This window comes from Strigops habroptila, chromosome 10 (assembly GCF_004027225.2).
Source record: "Strigops habroptila isolate Jane chromosome 10, bStrHab1.2.pri, whole genome shotgun sequence".
NCBI lineage: Eukaryota > Metazoa > Chordata > Aves > Psittaciformes > Psittacidae > Strigops > Strigops habroptila.
This window is the reverse complement of record NC_046359.1, coordinates 1,526,918-1,544,824: the sequence shown is the minus strand read 5'-3', so window position 1 is coordinate 1,544,824 and position 17,907 is coordinate 1,526,918. Positions and strand designations below refer to the sequence as shown.

Here is a 17,907-nt window from a genome sequence, read left to right as displayed (position 1 = left end):
GGCAAAGCCGGGCAGCAGGCGCCTCACCCTGACACGCGGCCGCAGAAAGCCATTTCGGCAGCTCAAGCCGTTTCACTGCTCCCTGACCCGTCTCGCCGCTCTGCCCGGGGCTCGGCGGCGGGCTTCACCTCAGCCGCCGCGGCCCGCACAGGGTGCGGAGACGCCCGTCCTCACAGCGCCCCGCCGAGCGGCCGCTCTTCCCCTCCCCTCTCCTCCCCCGCGGGCAGGGCGGGTGGTGGCGCCCCGCCGGCGGCTCGTACCTGTCCCGGAGGAGGAGGAGCCGTAGCCGGGGAGCGAGAGGGACAAAGTTAACTCTGGGAAGTTTACGGGGAGAGTGGGTGGGAAGAGAAAGGCGGGGAGCAGAGGGGAAGGTCGTGTCCGCCCCGCGCCGCTGGCCGCAGCCGGGGGCTCCCTGGGGAGGAGGCAGCAGCCGCCGGCCCACAGGGGACGGCGGATACAACGGCAGCCGTGACCCCCCCGCTCCCGTCCCAGCTGAGCGCCCCCTCACAGGCACTTGGAGCCTGCTGAGGTGGCCGGCTCCCGCGAAGGGGGCACGGCCATCCGCCCTGCCCGCCTCCCTGGGCGTCCTCGCCGCCGGGTCCAAGCGGGCTGCCGGGACCGGGGACCCCGCGCTCGGAGGAGCTCCCGTGGGGGCGCGGGGCCGCTGGCGGCCCCCGAGCGCCGCGCTCCGAGCGCTTGAGGAGACGGAGGCTCCTTCGCACCCGCATTAGGGGTCGCATCTCCCCTCCGCCGGCACCCCCTGCTCTTTCTTCCCTGCGACCGGCGGCTCCCATGGCTCTGAGCAAAGGGCTGCGACTGCTCTGGAAGCAGGAGCAGGGGCCGAGCGCGCTGCTGGAGTCGCGCACCCGCCAGGACTGCCTGTTGCTGGAGGCCGGCACCGTGGCGGCGCTCAGTAAGTGCCCCGGGCCGGGCCGGGCCGGGCTTCGCTTCCCGCGCGGTGCGTGGCGGGGAGGCCGGGCCGTGGGTAGTCGGCTGGTGGCGGTGGGTACGCGGCTGGTGCGGTGCCTCTGCGGTGCCTGCGGAGGGGTGGCGGGGTGCTGTCGGCAGCCGGCGCCGAGGAGGCTTGGGACACTTTCTCCCGTGAGGCGTGTAGAGAGGAAGGGGGGAGCTCAGACCTGGGCCCAGTGGGACACGGACCGTAGGGAACTCGCCTTGCACTAAACCCCGGCCTCCAGCATGGCACTCCAGGCCTGCCTGCTCGCTGCTGTTTTGGGGTGACCCCCGTCACCTCATGCTACGCATGGAGGGTTGGCCAGCATCTCCTCCCTGTGCAACGCCCAGGCCTGATCGGTGTCTGACCGGCTTCTCTGTTCCGGATGCCTTTAGCCTCCTCAGCAGCAGCCAGGTAGCACAAAAAAGAGAGGCCACCCACCTGCCTCATGGCTGTGGGGTCTTGGCACAGGACATCTTTCCCGTGCGAGACTTGTACTCTAGCCTTGTATGAGTCTTACTGACTGCAGAGGGGGTCCAGCTAAAGGGACGGGGCCCAGCGCCTCTCGAAGAAATTTCTATTCAGCTACATAGGGTGCTAACCACCAGTGTAGACATCCATTTCACAGCTGAGATTGTTTTGGCTTGAGGTTCATGCCGCGTAAGAAAACCTGGCATCTTGCTGTGGCGCCATGCCTGCCCATGTGGTTTGCGCTGTGTGTGGTTACCTGAGTGTCTGGCCCTTATTGGAGGAGCTTGAGTCCTACCTGAGGCAATGGAAGCTGTAAATGTGCCAAGGGTTGTCTCATCTTGTGTTCTGATACTTGCCACCCATGAGTTAATGTACTGCTACTGTTGAGGCAGACACAGGAAAATGAGGCAACAGAATGTAAGGTGCAGAAAGTAGTGCAGGGAACATGTTGTGCTTGTGCTGTGTTGTTAAATTGTTTTGCATGTAATACTTACCTGTTCCTGCAATCATGCCACCAATCAGTGTTGTAGGAGTCCATATTCAAGCAGCTCAAAGGAAAGGGGAGACTAAAAGTTCTTACTGCAGAGTTCACGGTTTATGTATGTTATGGTTTGTACAATGTCATCTCCAGATCCAGGTCCAGTGAGCTGAGTCTTCTATGCTATATGGTGGCGAGACATTCAGGTATTGGGAATTTTTGAATTAAGAAAGCCGAAAAGGTCATCAGGCAGCAGCTGATTTTCATGAGAATAGTTCTGATAGTGTAAACATTTTGACCTGCCATGATAAAGATCAAATGAGAGAATTTATGCAGTCTTTCTTAAAATGTACAAGAATTTTGAACTAGTGATCTGTATGGTGGCTAGTGTAAAAGCCTGTTTGTCATGACCTTTGAAAGTCCAGTGTTACCATTTGAAAGTCCGGTGTCACCACTAGAGATAACTATAATAATCATGCATGCGTTGACATCCAGCCCACTCCATGTTAATAACTTTGTCTTTTATTTAATTTGGTTTTTCTTTTCTTGCCTGGGTTACTTGCTGTATTGTAGGAAAACCTAGTTTGTCCAGTTGAGCCTGTTTATTTCTTCTGTTGATGCAGCAAAGGACCAGAAAAGGAGGGAAAACCAGCAGTAGGAATTGTGATGGTAAATTTACAGTAATTGTGAAGAGCAAGCTCTGCAGCCAGGGTGGGAATAGAAACAACAGGAATTCTCTTTTGTTTGACTGGCCTTTAGGTTGTTACTAACCATAGAGCACTCCAGTGGGAGGCTAACATAAATTTTTTATATGTGTGGTTTCAGAGGTACTAGCCCTAGGATTGTGTTAATTTTGGCTTCTCTGTCTAATTTTCCGTTTCTAAAATAAAGTCTTTTTAAAAATTGCATACCTGTGGTAAGGAGGAATTTTGCAACTGTGCCTTATGCAAACTTCCACGCTAAATAAAAGCAGATCCATAAACCTGGAGCACTTAAGTTGTCAAACAGTTTATGTGGTTTTGCAACAGGAGTCTCATGTCAAGAGAACTATAGAGAGAAATAATCATGGATGGACAATGAAGGCCCGAGAACAAATTTTAGTCGTTGTTCATTATTCTTTTTCCGTAATTACTAAGTGTCTCTGCCCTTGAACAGGCATGACAGCCACACTTTTTTGAAAGTTCAAGTGCTTCTATAATACTTCTGTACTACAAGAAGTTTAAATGTTGAATTTAACCTCTTCAAGTGGCGTCAGGGAGTGGGAATCATCAAGTGGTGGCGTTACAAAAAAGAGATCTAAAAAACCACTTCTGAACTGCTGTCAAGGCAGTCACTGACATAATCTAAGGCTACAGTGCTGAAAATACAGTTATTTAGCTTCATTATAGGAAGTAATCTTAGTAATCTTAGTGAAATGTTGTCCACAGGAGTGCTCTGCTATTGAAATTCAGCATGAGAATATGTTTTCCAAGGGCAGAGCTAAAGGCACACGTAATTTTATTTTTCTTTCTTTTTTTTTTTGTTTGTGAGCACTTTGCTTCTGCAATTGCTTTTACTACAGGATGTTACAACACCTCTGATGGTGGATCCTAGGTGCATGTTTTTGGAAATATGCCTGAAGTTTTCCTTCAGAGTTTCACCCACAGATCTGGGAATTAAACCTTTACTAGAGACAAACTTAATAGAGATGAGGTGTTTGTACACTCTGCAGAGCAGCTCCGTGCCTCCTCTGCAGCTTCACTTGCAGGTATGTGTGCGGTTCTCTGATGCCGCTGAGTGAAATCGGGTTATGGCCTTGCAGGGGGAGGGATGCAAAACCAGGAAGTGGCAATTATTTACCTGTGTTATCTTCTTTTTTTTTTGTACAGAATGTGGTTTCTGTGCTGTAGGTACATTCACTGTTTACAATTAGCTTTAGTTTTGTGTTTAGGTGGCTGAATATGTGCGTGGTATGGAAATATGCATTTTTATCACTACCTGCAGCTAAGCAGGTGTCTATTTCCAGAATCAGGCTTAGGAATCCAAGGGGAGAGCTAGAATCTGTAATTTGGTCACAGACTCTTTTCTTCAAGAGCTCTTTCTTCAGTTTTATGTTTAAGTTGTAGGTACTGCTGTGTCTGTCTGTTGGAACTAAGGTACCTTTCTGCCCTCTTACTCCAGTCGTTGACCTTTCTGGGCACCCTTTGTTTGAGAGCCGTGCTGGTTCCTGCTGAAGTCTGGGGCATCAGCCTTGAGGAAGGGCTGAGTAAAGGAAACTGTGTACAGCTGGCCGGTATGTCTGGCTTTTCCTGCTAGCTGTTAAATTGAATTTGCAGCTTTCACAAGCAGGAAGTTGTACTTGGATAGGCCATGTGGTATATGTAGTTGTATGTATATCCATGGTGGTGGTGTTTGGCTCTGAAATATTTTATGCATGGAAAAATGTCACTTTTAGTTGAGTTTATCGAAGCTTAGTTTCATTGAATGGTTGTGTGCCTCTTGTTTTGCAAGGGTTACAGTTTCGAGCTAACATGCCAGCCTGATATATAATTTACATCAGGAGCTTTTACATAGTTGATATCAGGTACTTGAGGAGTGCAGACAGTGCAGGTCGGTAAAGTTGTTACGAACACAACACAGTTGTAATTATTGCAGAAAGGTGGATACTCAATTACATGCTTAGTGGAAGGAAAGTTTACTAAAAAATATTAATGGGAAGCTTTAGTGGAATTTGGTAATTACTATGTGTGCTGTTTAGTTACCTATAGTTATTTTTAAGTAGTAAACAAATGCACTGTGCATTTGCAAACTGGACTTGTTCTCTAAGAAGAAAACTTTTTCGTGTGTTTCATCAACTTCTGTAGCAATATGGTTCCTTAGCTATATATGTATGGATGGATGGATGGATGAATCTCAAGCTGTCTAGCTTGAAAAAGTAAGGATTTTACATGTGAGCAGAGTATAGTTAAACATCCAGTCCTCATCAGAAGTTTTCAAGCAGACCACTCTCATTACCTTGCCTCGTTTTTATGAAAGGTGTTGCAGAATAAAACCCCTGACTTTGGAACATTCGACAGAGAAACACAGAAATAATTTTCATGTTACCAATTAAAAATGCAAAGTGTTTAGAGTTTTATAGTAATTTTTCCTTCGAACTCTCTTCATCCAGCAAAGATAGTAGCACATCAGTTAGTTTTATTTTCTGTCCAGTCAGTGTCCTGGCACTGTTTGTGAATACTCTAGGAGATGTTTCAGACCAGATTTTGATGGCAGTTATTTGAGATTTCATTAAGACCTTTTTAAGATTTATAAATATTTCTTGGACAGAGCATTGGGTGACATGGGCTAGTGTGAGGCAACCCTGCCCATGGCAGGGGGGTTGGAACTAGATGATCTCAAGGTCCTTTCCAACCCTAACCATCTATGATTCTATGAACTTGGCTCAAGCCCTCTGCAATCATATCCTCTTAAAACACTCTTGTCACCCTTTCTATGTATTGTTTTTTATACTGGTTTCCTCCTCCTTCTCCCTCACCCACTCCAAAAAAGATAAAAAAAGTTGGCTGGGATGTGTCAGAATCCAGCAAAGACCTCCCAGTGCTGCAGGGATGATGCCTGTATCCTCACTTGCACATCTCCAGCACGCGGAGCGAGACAGGGCCATGGTGGCTAGAGGCTCTGCAGCACAGAGGAGTCATGCCCCAAGTCAGAAGGGCCCTTATGGAGGGGTGCAGCACATGGGAGCTGCTGCCTGACCTCTGGTGCCTGAGGCCCCTGCCCTGGCCCATGCCAAATGATGATGGTCACCGTGCATCTTAGGAGTTTGTGCAACATCAAGGAGTATAATGGGACAGGAGACTTCATATTCCACCAGTATCTGTAACAAAGAGATATTCTTTTTCCCCATAAAAATGTGGTCTGTATGCACTAAAATATTCTGGCCTCTTCATTTGTGTGACCCACAGGCATGTTCCTTCCCTCTCAAACTATCCGCAGGTGAGGTCTTAAGCGTGCTGAGTCTTTAGAGAGTGCACGGAGGTGTTAAGAAAAGATCACTGTCTCTTTTTTGGTTTCTGAGTCCAAATTGCTTCAGGGAGCAAAATGAACCCTAGAATAAATAACAGAATCTGACATATGGTAGAAGTTACTGGCAAGTTGTTAGCCAGCCAAAAAGAGTGGCAATGCAGCCGAGAGTCCTTCTGGAGCTTTGTGTTCAGAGCCTGCACCTCCTTGTAGGCAGCTCTGTTGGTACCGATGCTATTGTGCAGGCAAATGTTCTGTCAAATGGCTTGCCCAGGATGATGGCATATTTCTGTAGCAGTACTGACAAAACACAGCTATTTGTCTGTGCATTTGGCAAAGTCCCATGCCTGGAGCTGACGTGCATGTGATGCCACTGGCTTGACCTGGGAAACTTTGGTGCCTTCCATACGTGCCAGTGTCATGTGCAGAAGCCACCAGAAAACTGGTTTTGCTGAAGTTTTCTTTTAAGTGCCAGAGAATTGAGCTTGCAGAGTCTGAGCTCTTAAGTGGTACTGTTACTGTATATTTAGATCATTACTGTCCAGAGTAACAATTGTTCTGTTGCTTATGTTTTGTTTCTCTGGCGTGTGTGGCATCAACATTTTGCTAGTTTTTCCTGATTGACTCAGTGTTTCTAAGAAAGCAGAATAGATAAGTTGTGAAAGTCTGATAGCAAAAATAAAAATAAGAAAAAAATTAACAAGTCTTCCTTATTTGTCATGGGTGCAAGAACTGAGACAAATGTGTTTTGATTTCCTTTGGGGATTGCCTCTGCTAAGGAATTTTGCAAGTGGAATTGTCCTTCCTTTCACTTCAAAATGTCAACGATATACAGGATATTTGTTTGTTTTGCATGCTTCTCACTGAGCTACTTGCCTCTTGAGGTTTATAAAGAGACGTCTGTTTCTTTTCTATTCTGTCATTTATTGCAGGCAGTTAGTGCCAGAGAGTTCAGATTTTTTTTTAACTGCTGAAGTTTATTAGGAGCATAAGACTTTAAAGTATTAGCTAACCTCTAAAAGTACCATGTTGCTGTTTATCTGTGGTTCAAGAAGTAAAAGGATATTTGAGGATACAGGCTGTTTTCCTCATTCATGAGGTTAACCTCCTTCCTTGTTGGGAAATATATACAAAACACAGACTTACTCATTCAGGAAGTACTTTGGTTTTACTTTAAAGTAGCCAGTGACAAGTCTGGGCCATGTTCTGGCTTCGTATCTAAATGTTCAGTTTGTGCCCATTGAAGTCAGTTGTTTCAGAAATACACAAATCTAGCATCAGCATCTGACCATTTACTTACTTATTTTTAATCAGCTAATTCTTACTTCACTGAAACATGTTTAATTCCTCTTGAAATCAACATCTGATGTGCCTACATCAGATTATTTTTCTTGCATAAAGAATTGCAGTTCTATCTGAAATTAGACTGTTAGAATCTGGAAGCAGAAACCAGCTCTTCTTGCACATCAAGGAAAGATACATTGTATTTTAGTTTATGACCAGATAAATTATTATTTTTGTTCTTATTTTAGATTGCTGTAAAGTTTACATGTGCTTTTATATTCCTTTATGTATTCTGAAACTGATGTGACATCTGTACCATAGAATAAGAACATTACTAATAATCACGTTGTTTGGAAAGGTAGTGAGTGCCCTTCTTTCTTCTAGGGTGGTGTGTGGAGAGCCTATGCCTTTCTGTCCCATCACTTTTTACTTGTTGTGCTCCTACAGCATTTTAACCCTGCCTTTGTAATGCGTTTACTGAGTGAAATCAACTGGAAAGCATTAGCGTAGGCAATAGCAATCTGAAACTTTTATAGACTGGAAAACTAAGGTTTGCTGCCTTTCATTTTGTTTCTCAGCTCCAGAAGAAAAGGATGCAATTAAAGGACAGTATGAAAAACTCATGGATGCTTATGGCTGCTTAGGAGAGCTTCAGCTTAAATGTGGTAAGTGACCATCCGTATGACTGAGATTATAAAATGCCCAGACAATGCTAAACAAGAACAAGTGGCTAAAGTTGTCCAGTTCCTTAACTTGTGAAAGCTAATTGCACCGTGTTAGGTACAGTCTGGAAAAGATCCATTTCTTTTCCTGTACTGTGCCAAAAGTGTATCAATAAGAGATAGTCTAAGAGTTTGGGATTTTTTCTCACTTTTGTTTTGTCCAACATTCTTAGCTGCCTAAAGATAATTGCCATATTTTACCCTACCACATTTGTCCAAGGCAAGCTGTGATTTCTTACTTTTTTTTTTTGAAGGGTTATGTTTAAACACTGATTAATCAAGGTAATCTGATACTGTGGTATTACAGATTGCCAGTCCTTGGTATAACGCCCAATTGCCTTTAATTGAATAATTCACATGGATAGGGATCTGCAGAAGCAGGCCTTTAACTTCAGCTAGTAAGAGTAAGGAATATTTGTTGTCATTGCTGTAAATTTCTGTACTATTTGGGAATTTTGATTTACCAAAGGGCTTGCTATTACACTGACAACAGGAATGTTAATGGAAATAGCATGCTTTAGGAAGAGAGCTGAAGGCGTTGATTTGAAGGTACCTTATACAGCAGACTTCACTGTTGAAGAAGATGCATTGAAACTATATGCACTATATGCCTTGTTCCCAGGGTCTTCTTACAGTAAACCTTAATTTTGACTTGGAGGAATGACAAGACTGTTTTTCATATAACTTGCTGCTTGGTCAAAGAATCTGCCAAAGGCAGTGGTGGTGTAAGCACTCGTGTATTTAGGCCAGTAGATGTAAGTGTCGCTTTTTATAGCCTACTTACCATTTTGTGGTTTGAGTAATATGACTTGAGATAGATCTGAAGAGGTGACTGCAATCAAGAGAGATTTCTGTGTCATAAATTAAAACTGTAGGCTCATCTAGTCATTTAAAATGAATGTGGGCTTTTTATTTGTTTTGTTTCTTGTGGAATTAATTAAGCATTTCTATGGAGATTAATATCAGTTTGTTAATGTAATTAAAAACAGAGGGCTTGTAAGTAGTTTTTCTTGGAACTTGGATCTGTTTTTCTTCATAGGAGTCTAATGAATCCTGTTGTAATAATAAATATTACATGATAGTGTAACTATTGAATCCAAGCTCTTCAAGCTACAGGTGAGGGTAGCTTCTTGTGTGTGATGGGAACTAAATATATCCAGTTTTGGTCTTCCTATTCAAAGTTCAATGATTTTAAGTGGGATGTGAAATTTTCTCAGCCTTTTTCATTTCTTCTTTTATCCTTTTATTTCTGTGTATCCCATGTCCTTATTACTTCTTGAACAACAGCTGCTGAACTTCAATGCCCTTAAAGTGTGAGGTTTTCCCTCTCGGTGTTCTGTCACTGCACCTCTGTCTTGTTCTAGATATAAATTACAAGTCCTGGTACAGGACTTCCTTTCAAAGGGATTGTTAAAAATTTTGTTGGTAATTGGATGAAAAAGTTAACTGAAGGCAAACTTCTAACTGTGATTGGAAAGTCAGGAGGGTCATGCTATAATGGTAAGCAAAGGTAAGCAAATATTTTGTGATGCTGAACACATAGCTAAGTTCCATCCGTTTAGCTGTTGCTTGCATAAAAGATTAACACTAGAGAGGAATCGTATTGGGTTTGCGTGACAAGGTTTAGGTAGCAGTGGGGGCTACAGAGGTGGTTTCTGTGAGGAGCTGCTAGAAGCTTCTTCTGTGTCCAATAGAGCCAATGCCAGCAGCTCCAGGATGGACCTGCTGCTGGCCAAGGCCAAACCCATTAGTGGTGGTGGTAGCACCTCTGGGATAACATGTTTAAGAAAGGAAAAACCCCTGCACAACTGCAACTGGAGAGAGGAGTGAGACTATGTGAGAGCAATAGCTCTGCAGACACCAAGCTCAGTTCAGAAGAAGGGGAGGAGGTGCTTCAGGTGCCAGCACAGAGATTCCCCTGCAGCCTGTGGTGCAGAGCATGGTGAGGAAGGCTGTCCCTCTGCAGCCCATGGAGGTCGATGGTGGAGCAGATGTCCTCCACAGCCTGCAGGTGAATCCCACACCAGAGCAAGGGGATGCCGGAAGGGGGTTGTGACCCTGTGGGAAGCCTGCACTGGAGCAGGCTCCTGGCAGAACCTGTGGCCCCACGGAGAGAGGAGCCCACGCTGCAGGACTGGTGACCCTGCGGAGGACCCATGCTGGAGGAGCCTGTTCCTGAAGGACTGAACCCCATGGAAGGGACCCACGTGGAGCAGTCTATTCCTGAAGGACTGCACCCATGGAAGGCACCCACACTGGAGCAGTCTGTTCCTGAACAACTGCACCCTGTGGAAGGGGCCCACGCTGGGGAAGTTTGAGAAGAACTGCAGCCTGTGGGAAGGACTCACTTTGGAATTTCATGGAGGACTGTCTGCTGCGGGAGGTATCCCATGCTGGAGCAGGTGAAGAGTGTGAGGAGTCCTCTCTGTGAGGAGGAAGGAGCAGCAGAGACAACCTGTGATAGACTGACCACAACCAGCATTCCCCATCCCCTGTGCTGCTGTGGGGTAGGAGGTAGGGAAAATCAGGAGTAAAGTTTAGCCCAGGAAGACTAGAGGTGAGAGGGGAAGGCATTCTAAGGTTTCATTTCATTTCTCACTATCCTACTCTGGTAGTAAATAAAACTGATTTCCCTAAGTCGAGTCTGTTTTGTCCATGATGGTAATAGGTGAATGATCTTTCCCTGTCCTTAACCCCTGAGCCTCTCATTGCTCTCCGCTGTCCAGTTGAGGAAGGGAGTGCTAGAGCAGCTTTGATGGGCACTTGGCATCCAGCCAGGATCAACCCACACAGGAATGCAATGTACCTTTGTTTTTCATAATGTGTTTTAGTAGCTGCAAACAAGGGCAGAATTGGCCAGCTCTTCACTGAGCAGCAGTGATCACATCAACTTTGTTCAGGAGTATCAGTATTTCTTTTCTTGCTACTGGAAGCCTGCAGACCATACCTACTAAATTAACTGAAAATATTTGTAAAAGTACATTCCACTGGAATATTAAGAGTATATTTGTTCAGCAGAAGGGGAGACTTTTTTTCCGAGACATTAAAGATGTCTCTGAGCACTTTAATTAATCTGTAAATATCACTACTTAGGAATCCAAATAAATCACATTGTATTCCTGCCAAAGTAGATCGTGCTTTTCACAATAAAGTAGATGAAATATGTGAAACTGACTCACAAAGTTAATGTTTCCTACCAGTAATAACATTCATTTCTATGTACTTACGTCTGTTAACATGACTCACTAAGTTCTTCTGCTTTCTTTTGTGAGATGGATGGCAGCAGAATGAATTGTACAGTGTTTCTGAGTTGTATCTCAGCCAAGATTTTGCTGCCAAAGAAGATCTAGCAGTGGCAAACACATCTTAAGCAAAGTGTTAAATGAGCTGGCTTTGCAGGGTTCAGTTTAGACACTGATGTCAGGAAGGGGTGCATATATAAGGCAGTATTTTGACACCATTAGCACATAGGTTGTTTAGTTTAATACAGCTCCTGTATTTGAGGAGTCATTCTGAATTCATTTGGCTGTGTATATACTCTTGCTCTTGCACATATATAATGTGTAGTTGAAAGGAAGAAGTTTCAAAGGCAAAAAGGATGACTAAGTACCTGTTTTCTATTGCTTTTGAACATTTCCTAATGATGTAATTGTATTTAGAAGAGGGAGAAGGAGTACCTTTGAGACTGAAACTGTAGTTTGGAAAATCTTGTTCTTTTCATAATTCTGCTATAGATTTCCTCAGACATTTTCAGCTAGATGGTTAGAATCTGTTCCTCTGCTGTATTCTGTTGCTAATTTTGAAGGCAGACGAGGCAAAGATACCTTGCAAATTGTTTTTCGGAGGACTATAAAGTGAAGTGGAGGTATGTGTGGAATGGTAATGGAGCAGGCTGAGGGAACACAAGGCAATGGCATGACTGCATTACAATGGAGAAAGAGCAAAAACTGGAGTGAATTAATTTTAAAAAGGAAAAGGCAGTCTTCAGTGGAATACTTACAGTTAAGAAGGACAAAATAAGAATTGAATGTTGCCTCCATCCCATAAACTGCAGTGGGAACAATTGCCTTGAGTCATGTAGGCAGGTTAAATACGGAAGCTGCATCTTATTATTGTAGGGTGTGACGTACCAGAACTGCATTTCCTGTTCAACATGGATTAAGGCAGTTGGTTCACAAGAGCTTTTGAAAAAGTAGATGCAAGTTATTTTTGTCTTGTTCCTATGCCAGGTATTCTCCATCCTCTGCTTCTCTTGTGCAACCTGGTGAAAGGGCATTCAGCACATACTGCTGTGAGCAAAACAATTCTTACATTTCTTCGAAAGTGTTCTTTACAGTCGATTGTGGTGATTTATAGCTGTAACAGGGCAAATTAATGGTCTTGGTCACAATGCATGAATGTTTACATCCACCTACCTGAGAGCACAATTTGGTTCATAAGCTTTGAAATATTGTTTTTTCCCTTTAGTACTGTAGGTGGGTCTTGCTTTTTCATAGATGTGTTGCTGTGGAAAGTGGCCGGTGAGGAACACTTGACCTCTTTCTCTAAAATTATTTCAGAGATTGCTTTAAAACATTGCAGATTGCATCCTGAGGAAATGAGGGCCATTTCTACAGTTGTGACCTTCAATTGCAGTTCTTATGTTCCTAAATCCTAAATTACATCATGTATAAATTGTAGAAAGGCTAATATGAAGCAGAGTTGTACATTAAACTACTTGTAAAAGTTGAGGGGAAAAAAAAGAGTTTTGTTTTCCAAGGTGGAGGGGCCTGATAAAAGCTTGCAGCTGATGTGGTTGGTACAAACTGAAGTTTCAAGCGCCAGACCTGGAGCCTTCATCACTTCACAGGAAAGGGTTTTCTATTTTTTTGGGTTGCTTTTTATTTGCCTTAGTGCTGGCCCCATTTATCATGTGCTTTGCAGCTGTCAGCTGAATATAACATGCTTTCTGCTGCTGTTCTGGACATGAAATCAAGGCAAAATTACCATAGTTTTTCCACCCAGTGTACTTCTATTAGTTACCATTTTGATAGGAACTGTTGGGCTCCTGTTTCAAGAAGAAAGGCTGGAGTTTGGCCTGTCTCCTACTCTAGACATTCAGGGAGCTTGGGAAAGCAGGGAGCCTCGGTAGGCTCGCTGCAGTGGTAGTACTGGCAGGGCCACTGGCTATAGGGAATCGATGTAGTGTTAATTCTCCCTTTCCTCTTGAGGATGCACTGCCAGCATTTTAAAACTCAGCTTCTTGACTTATTTGAGCTTACACTTACAGGGTGACTGCTCATTTCATGGCTTTAGTATTTTTTTTTCCATGTTGCTGTCGATGTTATGGACAAAAGAAACATAAATACTTTGAACATTGTTTAGCTCCTCTCAAAGGTTGTAGCCCCATAATATGGCTCTGATAATGCTGCCAGGTGGATTTGACTGGACTATCTGAGTCATTGTTGTTGTGACTGGTGTTAGTCTGGTACTTCAAGTGCTACTTGCATAAAAAGAGTTTCACTGGAAGCTTAAAAGCAGCAGTGTTTTTAGGATAATTACAGAATTTGAAATCGTAGTGAGCTGCAGTTTTGAAAAGGCTGCAGGGATTAATGGAGTAGTCTGGATTGTTTCAAGGGGAAATACCATCTAGCTTCAAGGAATGTCTGGCTGTCTTTTCCAGCATAGTTGATTCTATGATTAAAGCTGTGATATTTTCAGTTTGCTCATCAAAACCAATTTAATTTAAAAAATCATTTCCTTCCTGTGCCATGGCCTCACAATCTACCTACCATAGGAAGTTATATGTGGTGTTGATAGCAGGATTTTGTTGTTGTGGTTTATTTTGTTTGCTTTGCTTTGTTTGTTTGTTTGTTTTGGGTTTTTTTGTTCGTTCTTTCTTTCTTTCTTTCTTTCTTTCTTTCTTTCTTTCTGTCTTTCTTTCTTTCTTTCTTTCTGTCTTTCTTTCTTTCTTTCTGTCTTTCTGTCTTTCTTTCTGTCTTTCTTTCTTTCTTTCTTTCTTTCTGTCTTTCTTCTTGGGGGGGGTGGGTGTAGTAAACCAGGAAGGCAACTTCTTGCATTCTTTTGTGAGATTTACTTGCTAATAAGAAATTATTGTTTAGGAACTAAAAGAATTTTTCAGTAAATTCTTGTCAGCTAAAAATGTTATTTTCCTTGCGTTGAATGAACAATTACCAAATAACACAGTGTCTGCAATTTTTAGAAATGGAGAAAGTTGATTTTAATTTTGCTTTTTATGAAAACTGCTTGCTCTAGTAGCAGCATCCATCCTGATTGAGGCAATTTAAGCAATTGCTACCCTTAAATTTAAATGCATTTAGGTAGGGTTGTGGTTGATACAGCTGTTTTCATGTTAAGAATCTATTTTCAACAGGAAAGATTATGGCTTGTAGACATTTACATAACAGAAAAGAAACCACATTGACTTTTTAAAGTTTAAATTTAGAAGTAAATGGACTGATTTTTTGCTTTAATATATCCATAATGATAATCAGGCTTTCAGTGACTGGCAAACAAGCAGAAGCATTTTTCCTGTGGCTGGTAATAGGCTTATGCCATATTAGATTCTCTTTGGATATGTAATGCTTTTGGTTTATTCCTTGGAATAGCATTTTAAATCTGACAAAATGCCTAGGGGAAAGCATGAGTGGAGGTAGCACAGTTATAATTTTCATCACAAACTTGTCCAGTGTAGTTATCAATATATTTAAAAACATTGTCAGCTTGGGTTGAGGGGAAACAGTGTGACAAAAAATGTTTGGGATTGAAAGAAGAAATTCCCAGACATAAACTGATGTTGATAGAAAAAATGGGAAGATGGGGAAAGCCTTTTTTCACTGTGTATAGCTGTACAGCTTAGTGGTGAGTGACTTCTTAGACCTTAATGGAGACATGATTAAAGGATGAATAGCAGAGTAGTATTTGGGTAGCATTAATTTTGCTGTATGAGGTTCTAAAAGGGTGAAAGGCTGACAGGAGCCTTAGCTCTGCTCAGGATCCTGTGGGTCATCTGTGCTGTGAGTAAAAATGGGGCAGGGCACAGGCGTGAGCCCTGTTGATAGGATACTGTGATTAGCTTGCTCCCTGTGCCAAGAGCGGCATGTACATCAGCCAGGGATCTTCCTCCCACAGGCAGTGCAGTGATAGCCCAGAGCTGATTCCCAGGAACACTGTCCAAATACTACCCGGGATGAATGTGATATCGGGGACAGGGCTTGGGGCTTTTTTCCAAGGCACAAAGAGACTTGCTAAGCCAGGGCTGTGGTGGTGTAGGGTTTCTGCATTCTGGCTCTTTTGTAACATGTCCTGAGGGATTTAAGCAAATCAGATTTTAGAGTTGATCTGAAGACCACCTCAGCTCACAGAGCAGTCTAGGAGGACAAAGCAGCAAAGCAGACTAGCTTTATTGTAGCGTAAATCTGTTTGTCTCTTTTCTTCCTTTTTCTTGAACTTTCTGGGCTGTAAGTGTGAACTCCTTTGCCGGCCTGCCTCTGTAAAAGGCATCTTGAAAAGTGCATGAAAGTTGCTGCATGATTTGGAGTACTGTAAAGAGATTTATTCTGTGTCCATAGAATCATAGAATGGTTTGGGTTGGCAGGGACCTTAACGATCATCTAGCCCAACCTCCCTGGCATGGGCAGGGACAACTTTCACTAGATCACGTTTCTCAAAGTCCCATCCAACCTGGCCTTGAACACTTCCAGGGGCATCCACAACTTCTCTGGGCAACCTGTTCCAGTGTCTCAATCTAAACTTACCCTCTTTCAGTTTAAAACCATTGTGCCTTGTCTTGTCATTACAGGCCTTGGTAAAAAATCTCTCCATCTTTCTTGTAAGCCCTGTTTATATATTGAAAGGTTGCAATTAGGTCTCTCAGAGCCATCTCTTCTCCAGGCAGAACAACCTCAACTCTTTCATGTAGGATTAACTGCACAATGGCACGATAGAGTGTTACAGCTTCAGAAAGCCATCAGTCTCCTGATGCTTTTCTTGATGCTACTCCAACAAGTAGTAGCTTGTTGGCTGTGATTACTATTTCTGAGCCTATTAACTAGGGATTTGGGGGAGTGGAGGTGGTGGACACCTGCATTTGTAGATGCGTCTCCCATTTTGGGGATGAATAGTTGAGTGGAGGAGGTAGTAAAAAGAGTCTAGAGTCTCTGCTAAGGAATAGCAGTTTTCTAGGTGAGGCAAAACTCTGTAGATTTGATTGGCTTTTCTGTCATGCTTTCCTACTCATTGCTTTCTTAAACTAGAGAATTGTTCAGTTTAGATCCAGTGCCAGTGGAGCCAATGAAAGTGCTTGTAGTTTTTATCTCAGCACCTCAGACGGACAGCTCTCTGAGTGCGTCACTACTGGTTTTCTGTCCCTGAAGCTAACTGATAGTGAGCCATATTAATAGTGTTCGTATACATCGCTTCCAAAGTTTCATGAGTGAAGTTTGCTTTGAGCTGATCAGTTTTCATGGTTTTGCAGAAGCTATTAGCTATCCTGGGAGACAGCCAGCTCCTCCTAACCCCTTCTGGAGGCTGCAAGATGGTATTTAGTCAGGTATGAGCTACCATGGTGATAACTGGTGGTAGTTCATCACCATGAACTACTCTTAATCCTTTATAACTATGCACGCTCAGGTGCAAAGGAATAAGCTGTCAGGTCTTATGTATTTCTAACCCTCCACTATGGTGTCATCTAGAAAAGTGCAGAAGGACGTACTTCTTAAAAACACTCAAGAAGGAGAACACAGCATACCCTTGTTAGAGAAAGAAATGTGATGAAGAGAGCTTTTTAGTAAATACCACCTACACTGGCCTTTATGCAAAACTGGAGTCAGCAGAACAGAATGAATAAGAGCCAATCTCCCACCTTGTTCTTCCATTCCAGTCCCATGTGCCTACGAAAATATTCTGGCCCTGCTGAGAACCACCCCTAACTCAAGTTTCTGTAGCCAGCCTGTGACCTGGAAGTAAGGACTCCCCTGCTTCAGATAAAAACTAGTTGGCGTGTAAGAGTTGGTCTGCATTTTCAGACAGGGGGCCACTGTGGAAGGTTGAAGAGCAGTATTGCAAAGGGTGTCCTTAGCTACTTAGCTTGCTCTTGGCAGGTCAGCTGTTGTTTCTGCTATGCTAGAGCAATAAATCTTGGCTCATTTCCACCTTTTCTTACTAACTGGAGTGAATAGGATGACATTGTCTCCATTAGAGACCAATTTAAGTGAATCAAATAGTTTTTTCCTAGCAAAACCAGTGTTTTCAGAACAATTGTTCTACTGTTTCTTAATTCTCATTTCAGAGAGAACAAGCAGCAGTTGCAATCCTGCTGTGTATGAGAGATCTGATTACAGAGGTTTTCTCAAGCTTCAAATTTTATCTTTTAGTTTTGAGGCCCTGAATTACAGAATCATAAAATTGTTTGGGTTGGAAGGGACCTTAAAGACCTAGTTCCAACCCACTTCACACTTCACTTCACAACCAATTCACAGCTGGAATTTTTTAGTGATAATTGAGGGTGTCATCTAATCACGTACACTCCTTTGTGACATAAAAAGCAAAATCGCAAGAATTGGTAATACTGAAACTTTCTGAATGGCTGGACCACCCAGCTTCAGCTGAAGCCAGTAAGAAATCTGAATGCTTCATATCTTTAAAATTCAGAAGTCAGTTGGAAAATCCATAGTGAAGAATACATGTTATCTCATATATGATTAGTCTTTTACCTTTCCCTTACAATCAGATCCAATGAAAATGTATGTTCTCTAGGGTGGCAAAATTTGGTTTTTGAGTAATGTCCCAACACTAAGCTCATTGCACTTCATAAAGTGAGCAAATAGTCTAATGCAGCAAAGGACGAGCGTGTAGAAGTAGTGTGGAGTATTATGCAGTTGCACTTACTTACCTGCAGTCAAAAGGAGCCCAGACATGTAAACAAAGTCTGTGGGCTTGTTGTTTGTTTTTGTTTTCTTCTGAAGCAAAGATACTGGCCTCTGCTGGAACCCTGTCAG

General features: G+C 43.3%; 1 protein-coding gene across 3 annotated transcripts in view; it reads left to right on the top strand.

The window, feature by feature from the left end:
• The first annotated feature begins 281 nt into the window (after positions 1-281).
• Positions 282-17,907, top strand: part of SYNJ2 (synaptojanin 2) — a 66,817-nt gene continuing 49,191 nt past the window's right edge. For 2 of the 3 annotated variants that reach the window (XM_030498862.1, XM_030498861.1), the window contains exons 1-2: positions 282-913; positions 7,766-7,852. In XM_030498862.1, the coding sequence (XP_030354722.1) occupies positions 793-913; positions 7,766-7,852 (208 nt within the window). In that variant the 5' untranslated portion in view covers positions 282-792. Of the gene's footprint in view, positions 914-3,507; positions 3,649-7,765; positions 7,853-17,907 lie in introns of those variants that run through there. The other variant, XM_030498863.1, reaches the window with a different exon arrangement.